The sequence below is a fragment of the Numida meleagris genome, chromosome 27, assembly GCF_002078875.1.
Source record: "Numida meleagris isolate 19003 breed g44 Domestic line chromosome 27, NumMel1.0, whole genome shotgun sequence".
Classification (NCBI taxonomy): domain Eukaryota; kingdom Metazoa; phylum Chordata; class Aves; order Galliformes; family Numididae; genus Numida; species Numida meleagris.
The window spans coordinates 1881726-1892984 of record NC_034435.1 but is presented as its reverse complement, the minus strand read 5'-3'; the positions used below and the strand labels follow the sequence as shown (position 1 = coordinate 1892984).

At 53.2% G+C, this 11259-nt stretch overlaps 2 protein-coding genes across 2 annotated transcripts in view; one reads left to right on the top strand and one right to left on the bottom strand.

The window, feature by feature from the left end:
* OAZ1 (ornithine decarboxylase antizyme 1) overlaps nucleotides 1-3496 on the top strand; it is a 3921-nt gene extending 425 nt beyond the window's left edge. Inside the window, 5 exon segments of the mRNA XM_021378872.1 lie at nucleotides 2022-2079; nucleotides 2081-2167; nucleotides 2297-2469; nucleotides 2952-3037; nucleotides 3148-3496. Of these exon segments, the coding sequence (XP_021234547.1) occupies nucleotides 2022-2079; nucleotides 2081-2167; nucleotides 2297-2469; nucleotides 2952-3037; nucleotides 3148-3278 (535 nt within the window). The 3' untranslated portion in view covers nucleotides 3279-3496.
* On the bottom strand, nucleotides 6646-11043 carry C27H19orf35 (chromosome 27 C19orf35 homolog). Its single transcript, XM_021378863.1, has 4 exons — nucleotides 10520-11043; nucleotides 9675-9802; nucleotides 8984-9570; nucleotides 6646-8194 (listed from the first exon to the last, which is right to left on the bottom strand). The coding sequence occupies exons 1-4, from the start codon at nucleotides 10645-10647 to the stop codon at nucleotides 7214-7216; spliced, it is 1824 nt and encodes a 607-aa protein (XP_021234538.1). The 5' UTR covers nucleotides 10648-11043; the 3' UTR covers nucleotides 6646-7213.

Below are 11259 nucleotides of genomic sequence, written 5' to 3'. Positions count from 1 at the left end.
GGGGGGGGAGAAAGCGAAATTTGAAAAAAAAAAAAAAAAAAAAAAAAAAATTTAAAAAAAAAAAAAAAAAAAAAAAAAAAAAAACATCCACAGAAAAATAAGAATTATTTATTGGGACGTCTGAGGCAGAGCTGCCCGTGTAACGCGGTTACACCCCCCAGCAACGTCGCCCCACACGCGGCCCGGGGCCGCCCCGCGCCCTGTGCCACGTTTGCGGCCCACACGGAGCGGGGGGAGGGGGGGGTGGGACCCCTCGGTGGGGGGGGGCACCGCAGGGCAAAGCCACCGGGCCCCTCGGGGCTGGGAGCACGGCTGGGCAGAGCTTGGGGAAGGACTGGGAGCTGTTATCCCTTGATGTAAGCGTAGGGATCCTGGAAAACGAATATCGAGGGCGCTGAGCCTGAAGCGGAGCGTTATGGGAGCTGTTAGTTTAAAACTCGAGCGGGGATGAAATGATCCCAGCGGATGCTGAGAAGGACACAGCAGCATCGGGGTGAGCGGTGTTAGGAGATGGAGGGTTAGGAGCCCTCTGCAAAGAAAGGGATGGATGCAGCTGGCACGGGGGTAGAGAGCAGCTTCAGGGCGTCACCAGAAGCCGTTTTTATACTTCATAAAGGTGATTGTTGTTCTTCAGCGGGCGTAGGAGCACCCAAGCATCACTAAAACACGTTCCGAGCTGCAAAGTGTAAACAGCCTTTGTTAGATGCTGCCTTTCGTTGGGTGAAAGGTGAAATCGTGAAGGATTAGCGCTGCACGGGTCTATTTAAGGGCTTATTTGTAAGGCTGATGAGGGATACCGAGATCTACAGTGATTCAGAAATAAGTAACGCTGGTATTAAAACTGTTCCAGAGATCCTAAAATAGTGGATTTGAACCATTATTTAATTGAGATAGAGCAAATTATTGTCTTTAGCTTAATAACTTTATAGCTGCTGCGCTTACTAATGCTCCCAGCATATAATATTTGACCTCTATGGCCATTCATTGCCTTTCTAATACGCATTATTCATCACCGATGTCAGGCTCGTTAAAAAAAAAAAAAAAAATTAAACTCGTGTGAACTGTGCAAAATGGTGGATTATTTTGTACATGTTTATTCTGATTTGCAAATGGCTGCTGGCACTCACAGACAGGACGATTGTGAAAATTTCCCTAAGGGCCTCGATTGCTGCATCTGCTGAGATGACGCAACTCGAGAGTGAGCCTGCAGGGTGAGGGATGGTGCAGAGGGAGGGGCCAGGCACAGCTTTTGCTGTTTGTACAGTAAAGGCTTGCTCGCAGTAAAGCAACCTAATGGATGGGATGAAACTCGGCGTGCGTACAAGAAATGCTCGTGTCTCAGGACAACGCTCTTCACCCGAAGTCCCGGCGTGTGGCTGAGTGATGTAAAATTGCTCTGAAAGTCAGGAAGGCTCTTCTGTTTTTCAGATATTCGGATTTGATCTCTGTGCATCGAAACCAGAGAGTTTGCTGTCCGAGCTTTGCGTGCTAAAAGCATTTGAGACGATCTCACACATAACGCGATTTCATGTATTTTAAGATCTCAAGCCAAAAGCACTGATGCAAAATTCTAATTTAATTAAGGCTGAGTATCATAAGGGAAAATGATCCCTGGCTTGCTGAGCCACTGTGTTCATGATCTCTTAGGAGATCAAGATGGGGAAGAAAATGGGGTCTATGCCATCACGTACATGATAGTAAAATGGTTCCTTTCTTAAGATTGGGTCAAACATACAGCAAATACACAGCTGCCTTGATAGGGAGACACATCTTGCTCTAAGCTGGGAGGATTTTCGCTCCCAAGATGGTATTTCCATCCAAATACTCCAGTAATAGCTTTCTGGTGCTTGTGGCTCTGGGCTGTAGGTGACGTTCCTTTGTCTTGCGACTCGACTAGGTTGCAGTGGGAGGAGTTCCCTTGATCTAGGTTTATTTAAAAAAACCTGCCATCTAATCCCTATAGAACCTAGAATTTTCATGACTCTAACACTTGTTTGCCTCTGACTGTGATCCTTTTCTAGTTCCAGGGTTCCCTTCAATTGCTGTAGTAACCTGGGTCCGGGGCCTCGGTGGTGCTCCTGATGTCCCTCACCCACCCCTGAAGATCCCAGGTGGGCGAGGGAATAGTCAGAGGGATCACAATCTTTCAGCTAATTTATTTTATTCGGTGAGTATGAGTAACGTTAAGCATCTCTCTGTAGTAGGTGGGAAGGCTCTTTTGTCTTAAGCCTTTTCATGGAACGTGACCCACCTCCAAAATGAACTGGAAGTAATGTTACACATATTAATTCTGCAGGATAATCGGCTGAATGTGACAGAAGAACTAACATCTAATAACAGGACAAGAATTCTGAATGTCCAGTCAAGGCTTACAGATGCCAAACACATTAGTTGGAGAGCAGTGCTGAACAACAACAACCTCTATATTGAAATACCCAGTGGTGCTCTGCCTGAAGGGAGCAAGGACAGGTGGGTGGAATAAAATGCAACTTCAGTATACTTTGTGTTGAGGGTCTGTAACACCGTAGTGCTCTCTTCCATTTTTCTGAAATTTGAAGTCTGTTAATGGTGCTTGGTGGCAGACTCTTGTAAGAGATCATCACTTGATCCTGGTTTGAGGTCTCCCTCTACTTGTTCTGTCAGCCAGAACCAGCTGAAAGATCTGTGGTGTCAAACTGAGCTCCTGGTAGCAGTGGCTGCTTTTGCCCACTGAAAATAAGTCTCGTTCTGAGTCTCTGCAGTTCTCCCTTCAGAAATTTTGTGCAATCAGGACTTAGGTTTGTGCCACAAGTTTAAACCTGGTGCTTGGTGTTTCCTCTTGTTGTCAGTCTTCAGCCCATGCCTTTCACTTCTGCTTACAATGCGTGAGGATGGTTTCACAGAGCCTCGCTGTGTACGTCTGAGGGAAGTGCTTGCCTGTGTGCACTCAACACCTTGTGTTTGTCTCACAGTTTTGCAGTTCTTCTGGAGTTTGCTGAAGAACAGCTTCAAGTTGATCACGTGTTCATTTGTTTCCACAAGAACAGAGATGATAGAGGTAGGTGTTAACCCAGTGTTAGAAAGGCTGATGCAATATTTGAAGTTGGTTTTGGTGGATACTTCTGCTAGGGAATCACGTGATGAAGTGTCTTCTGTTTTTTTTTCTAGCTGCATTGCTCCGTACTTTCAGCTTTTTGGGCTTTGAGATTGTGAGACCAGGGCATCCCCTTGTCCCCAAGAGACCAGATGCTTGCTTCATGGCCTACACGTTTGAGAGAGACTCATCAGAAGAAGAATAGATTGCAATGTTTGCCTCTTAGAGCTTTCTTGTTGTCTATAAAGATGATTCTGTAGAAATTTTGTCAACATCTATTACAGTATATGTAACTTTGTATGAAACGTTGTGACCAACTGCTCTGGTGGTGAGATGTTGAAAATTTCAGACTCCACATCTTTTTTCTGGATTTGTGCGCATGTTGTGGTTGTGCAAATAAATGCTCCCTCCAAATTAGCAGTATATTTCTTGAAGTTTTAATATTGTGTTTGTGATACTGAAGTATTTGCTTTAATTCTAAATAAAAATTTATATTTTACTTTTTATTGCTGGTTGAAGCTGTTTAAGACTTGCACTCTGAAGAGGTGGCTCTGGAACTGTCCCAACTGTTTCAGGTAGGGAAAGGCTTGGGTCACTGGTTGCTCAACTGGAACTCAAGGTGATGATCTGTCAGGACTTGCAGTCCTGGCAAAGCCTGCTTTTATTGAAATAATTAGCAGGTTATCCGTTCCACTGGTAATTGTGATCCCCGGATCCCTGCTCTATCAATGTTTCATAGGATACTTAGGGCATGTGCTGATTAGAAAGTCACAAGTGAAATGCTGAGAAGCGCAGCTCTCACATGCCACGGGGTTCAGGTATCTTGGAGGATCAGATGGGCACTTGTAGGCTCTGGAGGCTGTGTTAGTGGGAGCAGTGGAGTCCTGTGCTCATGTGCAGGATGATCCAATGCAATCATGATCTAGGAAGGCTTGTGGCACTCACATAGCTACTGTGACTGAGTCCAGGCAGCCTCTGGAACAGGAGCAGCAAATGCGGTGAGACACACTGGGAAAAGGGTCTGGAATTGAGCAGTGCATGTTTGTAGAGCCTCAGCTGTTTAATGTCTGCAGTACTCAACAGGAGGGGGAAAAAGTGTTTGCACGTTGCTAGAATTACCAGTGCTGGCATTGAAGCTGTCAGCTACAGAGGTAAGTCTCCAGAGGGGCTGTGCTTGAAAACATATTTCACATTTTTTTAGTGCTTACATCTGCAGCTTTGTGGGCTTGTTTTGTACCATCTGATCCTATCAGACCATCTGTAAAGCCATGTAGCAGTGAATCATGGGGATGGCTTGTGTGTTGGGTGCAAGGTTATCTTACCAGGTTTGGAACTTCCCCTTGTTCATGCTGTGGGTCAGTGTAATGCCAAGCACATCATTACAGCGAGTGTTCTACCCCTGGCCTCATGTCCCTGCAGCACTTGGCCTTACAAACACACGTGTTGGGATGTATAGATGGGTCTTGGGGGGCTGCTGTGCTGGGCTAAGCAATCCAGGGATTGTGTGGGGTACATCAAACTTGCCCTCCTTCCACCTCTGCTCTCAAAGCAGCAGCAGAGAGCAGGTCCTGCAGTGGTAACTTCTTGCTGCAGCACAAAGTGAACGAAGGTTCTGGCACTGTGGTTCTGGCACTGTCTTCCTGGAGAGCCTGTTAAATTAGCAGTGTTGCTAAGGGTGAGTGTTCTTATGGTCTGTTTAATGGGCTTTGGGTGCTTACACAAACCTTTTGCTAACATCTTGACCCTTCCCACCTACCGTGTGTGTTCCATGTGTCCTGGTGGACCCAGCGCAGCAGCAGCTCTCCCTCCCTCCCCCTGCTCTCCTGCTAAGTGCTTGCAGCCTTGTAATCGTGCTCTTCCTGTGTTGTTTTTTTGGAAAGCTGTGAACTTGCCAACAGCAAAGCGGGGAGGGGTGGGGGTGATGGAATGGAGAGGGAGAGGATGTTTCTGCTTTTCCTCAACAAGCTGGCAAAGGCCTGAAATTCCTAAGAGGATTCTCTAGAGGAATTTGTTTTCCTCTGATGTGCTGCGGCAGCCTTGCTGCTGCCTGCTTTCTGCAGGGATGTGCAAGCACAGAGCCCAAGCTCTGCTCTGAGGCTGTGGTTCCCTACAGGCTGTGCTGACTGTGGGTACTCTGAGCTGCACAGCAGAAGGGGGAGAGGTTCACTGATGGTGATGGTTGGGTGGAAAACAGAACTGGGGACACAAGTGGCAGCAGCCCAGGATCCAGCCAGCCTGGCTGTGGGATACCAGGGGCTGGAGTAGGCACGCAGAGCAATTTGTTTTTCTTTATATTTTCATGATGAGATGCCCAAGCAGGTTGTGCTGCTGTGCTGCCAGGGCTCTTACTGCCATCTTGTAGCCATGCATGATACTACAGGAGCAGAAGCAGGGATGCAGGACAATGCCTCCTGCATGGTTCTGACCCAAAGGCTCTGACTGTGGGACGATGGCTTTGTGAATAGGCTGTGCTTGGGTAACATTTGGACAGAGAGCTTGTTTGTCTCCATTTCTTCCCATCTCTGATCCACGGGACCTGGCCACCCTTGGTCTCACCCTCCCATGCTGCTTTGCTTTGAGAGATACTCAGGGCAGGGACATTCACAGAAAAGGGCTGTGATCTCAGCTGGGTACGGCCCTGCTGCAGCCCAAACACTGCAGGATGCAAAGCAGAGCCTGCCCAGGGGCTGGGAGCTCACGGCCATGAGAACAGATGGGGATGGAGCACGCTTCTGCTGGGCCAGGCTGGAAGGAAGCAGTGCCCTGGGGAAGCAGCACACACCGAGGGGACAGGGCAGGAGATAGGAACCCACTGACTGGGAGCATTTTTCTCACTGTGTACACAGCCTGCAGCAACTGCTCTGCTGCTGTCAGGTGATAGCTGTGAGCAGATTAATAATTACTTAATAATTATACCAGCTACCCAAGCAGGGCCTTGCATGACACCCTGCCCTCCGCGCTGCTCACCGGGCCGGGGACCGAGACGCTGTGCTGAGCAGTGACTGTGTGTGTGTGATGTGTCCTTGGGACGTGTCCCCTCGCACGCCCCGGGACAGGTGTGGTTATGGGGCTCTTTACAGCACCACGCTTGGCTGAGTCACCGCATGAGTCAGATGGAAGCATCTTGCTCACGAGCGAGCAGCGCTTCCCAGCAAGCTGTGCTCGAGGGGAGGAGGTGCTGTGCAATGGGCTGGTGGCCCCGACGTGCCAATCCCTCTCTGCCACCCCGTGTGCCGCAGCCGGGCCTTTGGGAGGATCGTGCAGGGCTCAAGTTTCTGCCTTTCTCACGCGGACTTCGCCGCATCCCATGCACCTTGAGGGAGCGCTGTGCAGTGCACCCACGTGCTGGTTGCTGGCTCCTGATAGACCCTGAGCAGCGGGTCTCTTACAGACGGGCCTGCAGGCGTCTCCCATCTCCCCTGCAGCCACAAACCCACCCAAGTGCTCTGTGCAGCCCCAGCTCATCGCCGCGGAGCAGCGAACTTCAGCTTCGTGATCCTCCCACGTTAGATCCCCAGGGTGCATAGCACTGTAAGAAAGCACAGAAAGGAGCAGCATTTAAGAGGCTCAGCTCAGGGTTTTATTGAAGCTGCGTGGCTGCTTTATTTCCTCCTCCGAGATGTCATTTCTATTTGTGACTCTGCCACAAGCTGTTCCTAAAAAGGACGTGGCTGTATGATGTATTGCGTTTCTCCTCCCATAAGTGCGTCTTATGGTGAGCAATAATGTATGACTTCTTATTGTTATTTAAAACAGTGACAGCAGCCATGCAGGAGGAGGCTTTTTTTTTGGGAAAAGCCTGAGCTCCATTCACCTTACTCGGGATAATGAGCTGCTGAGCTGGTGCTTCGTCCTGTGCCTTCCAGCCAGCCGTCTTTGCTGAGATGCTCCAATAACCTGGGCTCAAAGCACTGAACAAAAATCAGCTGAAGATGCAAAAACGCATCTGCATCGTGGCAGCCAAGGTACTGCACTGACAGTTCGGTCCTTGCTTGCTTAGGTCCGTTCATGTGCTGTGTGAGAGCTGTTTCCAGATTTGGAAACGAGTTTTCCCAGCCAGGATCAGCTTTGGTTGGGGAGGCGAGAGCTGGAGCCTCTGTGGGCTCTTGGCTTTGGGGAGCCTTCTGGGCAGGTTGGTCTTTATGGCCTGTAGAGAGTCTGGGTGACCTGGTAAAGCATGTGCTCAGTGGCTTCCACAAAGTACTGGCAGCACAGCCACTCCTCGAGGCCAGGGCTCCCCCCGCCCGCCTTCTCGGCCAGCTTCACCAGCAGCAGTGCCCTCTTCATCTCCAGCCAGCTCTGCAGCAGGGCCAGAGTCTTTCTGCTCTTGGCGAAGAGCTCCTGGCGAGGCCCCCAGAGCAGGACCTGCAGGATGTGCCTGGCTTCCTTGATGGAGACCCTCTTGCAGGGATCACGGTGGAGAAGCAGTGTGGCCAAATGCTTGAGTCCCGTGGAGTAGATGGACAGGGAGGGGATTGCAGGGAGCTGGTTGCTTCTCAGGTCCAAAGCGTTTTCCAGAGAGATATCCACATGCAAGATCTTATAGATCAGCATGCCTACGTTTAGCTCATCTGCCATCGGCGTGGGGGGAGCAGCAGACCCCTTGGTCCAGTCCCACTCTTGGCTGGTGGAGTAAGGTCTGGTTTTGTCTTTCACCTTGAAGAAGTTGCTGATGAGCAACCTTGGAAGGGACAGCCCCACGGACCCCTCCTTATCCTGCTGGCTCCCGGGGGGACACGGGCACTGCATCAGCAACAGATTCTCAGGGCAGATGTCACCCTGCCCGACATTCTGCACCCTGAGGTGCTCCAGCCCCGTGCACAGCTGCAGGAGGAGCAGGCACGCCAGGCGCTCGTAGTGCCCGGGGCTGCTGCGGTGCAGTGCACGGGAGCTCTCCACAAACTCTGCCAGGGTCTGGTAGGGCACATCGGGGGAAAGGAGGACCTGCAGGACACGGGGGGTGGCGGGGCAGCCTGGGGACAGTCCCTGCTTGCTGGGGTGACCTGGGAGCACCAGCTCCCCTGGGAGGCGGTCGGTGAAGCGGCTGATGATGCGCTGGATGCTGCAGTGTGCTCCGAGGGAGCTCTGCATCGCTGTGGTGCAGCAGCCTGGCTTGAGGACCTGCAAGGAGAGACGGGGCAGGGGCAGATGTGCTGGGACAGAGCCTGTCCTGAGCCAGGCCAGAGTGCAGCTCCTACCCATGCACCCTTGCACCCTTCAGTGCACACTGAAACAGCTTGGAGCAAGAAATCAGATTGGATATAAGGAAGAATTGGCAGCTCTGCCTGCGGCAGGGTGATTGGAGCGTGATGATCCTTGAGTTCCCTTCCAACCCAAGCCATTCTATGATTCCATGATAAGAAGCTTTTTACAATAATGGTGGTGAGGCACTGGCACATGGCATCCAGAGAGGTGGTGGATGCGCCGTCCCTGCAGACACCCAAGGTCAAGGGACGGGGCTCTGAGCACCTAATGGAGCCATGGGTGCCCCTGTTCAGTGCAGGGGGTGGGACCAGATGCTGGCCTTTCAGGGTCCCTTCCAACTCAAACCGCTCTGTGATTCTATGTAGAAGCAGGATGTAAAGAAGGGGTCAGCCCCAGCCGAGCAGCAAAGCTGCTGTGCTGCTTCTCACCCTGCACTACCAGGGCACCCAGCCCTGCTCCGTGTCTGCTCACCCCTCAAGGCCTTTGTGCACCTTCCCCAGCAGTGTCATCCTTGGACCTTGGACCTTTGCTCCCTGGGATTTGCGAGTGCCTTCAGCAGCAGCGCGAGCTTGTTTTGCAAATGAAGAAGTGGGCGCCGAAGAGGAACCGCCCTAATGCCTGCCATCCCGCTCACCCACCCAGAGCTCCCACTGCCTAAAGCCCCCTCCCACCGCCCCAAACCCCCCACCCCAATTCCCCCCGTACCTTGGCTGCAAGCTCCAGCTGTTCCTGCTTAAAGGTGAACCCCACTCGGTAATACCAGGCGTCCCCACTCTGGCAGCACGGCTCCGGCTGCAGCACACTGAGTGCGGCCCAGCCCTGCCCCGCCAGCTTGGCCTCCAGCCCCCCCCAGGACCCCATCAGCCCCTCCATGGTGCGGGCACACAGCCGAGCCAGGCCAGCAGCATGGCAGCCCACCATGGCCTCACACAGCCCTGCCCTGTCCTCCAGACCCTGCAGGATCGGGCCCAGCACCGCGTCCCCTGTCCCAAATGTCAGATCCTCCAGACTGGGCCTCAGGGCCACCCCCTGGGCCTCCCCCAGGCTCTGAGACTTGGTCAGGGGCTTTCTGGGTGCCACATCCTTGGGTTGAGGCCAAGGGCTGCCTAGCCGTGGTGCGGCGTCTTGCCGGTAGGGCTGCCATGTGCCCTGCTCCGGGAGGGACTCTGCTCGCTGCAGCTGCTTTTGGGGCAAGGGGGGAGGCAGGGGGTCATGGCTGAGCTGTGGGGGGGTTCTCCTGGCTCCGTCCCCTCTGCTGGCCTTGGTGGGGACGAGGTGGGCACGCAGCTCTCCTGAGGAGAGAGGAATTATTCACCCCACATTACTCCCTCTGAAGACACCACAAAGCCCAGTGCTGACCCCCCACCCCCCGGCTGGGTGCCAGGCTGTCACTCACCGACATTGCTGTAGATAAGGGCTGAGGCGGGGGTCCTGGGTGGATGCTCCTCCAGGGTGTCCAACACGGGGGTGTTCGCCATGGAGCCCCCCAGATCCAGGCTGGCACAGCGCGCGCGTGCCATGGCCCTGCACAAAGCTGGGAGTCAGTGCATGGCCTCCCCCAGGGGCTTCCGCTGCCAGCTCCGGAGAATAAAGAAAAAAGGGAAGCGATGGGCAGGGAGGCCATGTCTGTGTGATTTTGGGGTGAAAAGCAGGAAGTTTGGGCTCCCTGTGACTGCAGCCCCTGCGCTGGTGGTGGGAGCTGCTGGGGTCTTCGTGTGTGCTAGTGTGTGTTTGCAGAAGGATGAGGTGCATCTCAGGTCTGCCCTGCTGGTCCCTGGTTGGTGGCCATGAGGTGGATGATGGATGGGGGAGGTGTATGGAGTGAGAGCAGGAAAATCCCCCTCCCAGCCCAAGCAGGGATGGGGTCCAGGGGATCCAGAGATCTGTGCAAAGGGAGGGGAGCACACAAACACTGAGCAAGGATGGGGAGCATCGGGAAGGGGCCACCCATGGGGCTGCACTTCCCTGTTCTGGCTGGGCTCGGTGTAAACCTCCACCTCCGACCCTGCTGCTGCAAGAGGTACTGAAACAACACTGGCTTTCTTGAAACCCACCCTTTTCTGCTTCCAGCATCATCACGCTTCGGCCCAGATTTGCCTCCCTCCCCCCAGGGATCTGGGCGATATTGCCCTGCTGCACCCGCAGGTCTCACTGCGGTGCAACACTTTGGGCTGGAGCATTCTAAGCGAGTGCAGCCAGGAAGTGCATTTAGGGGGAGATGTTTGCAGAGCAGGTCGTTACCTCCAAGCTTTCCCTGGCAGCGGTGGGGGTCTGCTGGGCTCCGTTCCCATCTCCCGGCACTGCTGGGGTCTCCCTGGGCTCAGCGAACGCCCCCAAACCCCATCCTGGGCTCCCCCCGCGCTGGCCATGGCCTCTGCTTGCAGGAAGATGTGCTTTCAAAACACATTCACCAACGTCAACGCGAGCTTAAAGGAAGCCCCAGGCTCGGCGTTGCTCCCCGCGTCACCCCGGGGTGCTCCGGGAGCACCGATTGCACTCCGCAGTGAGCACCGACCGCTGCAGGTTGTCGCAATGGGTTTGCTTCACCCCTGCTGCTCGCGCACGCTTCGCACTCCTCCTTCCGGGTGCTGGGTGGGTGGCAGCGGGGATGCTGCTGGAAATCCTTCCGAACCCACACTCAATTCCCTGCTCTGTGACACGACGTTAGATGTATCAGTGAGATGGAGTTCTTCTTTTCTTCCGTTTTTTTTTTTTCTTTTCGGCTGGGGTTTCCTGCAGCCGTTGCACATCAGGAAATCGCTTCCCACCCCCTTGTCCCCAGGACAAAGTGGCTCTGTTAACGCTCTGAAAAATGAGATTTGGGCTGAATCGTGGCCCAGCTGTAGGGAAATCTCTGGAATTTCACCCGGGAACCTCGAGGCTGCAGGGTGAGCAGGAGATGTGGGTGTGCACAGAGGAAAGGTAACAACTTTTGTGTTAGAAAAAGGGAAGGGAAAGGGGAAGGGGAAGGGAAAAAAGAA

Excerpts from the sequence above, each read along its gene's own strand:
- C27H19orf35 (XM_021378863.1), bottom strand. The coding sequence starts at position 10,647 with ATGGCCAGCGCGGGGGGAGCCCAGGATGGGGTTTGGGGGCGTTCGCTG. Across the intron at positions 9,803-10,519 it reads CTGCCAGGGAAAGCTTGGAG|GGCCATGGCACGCGCGCGCT; the intron begins GTAACGACCTGC and ends AGCTTTGTGCAG. Across the intron at positions 8,195-8,983 it reads AGCTGGAGCTTGCAGCCAAG|GTCCTCAAGCCAGGCTGCTG; the intron begins GTACGGGGGGAA and ends CTCTCCTTGCAG.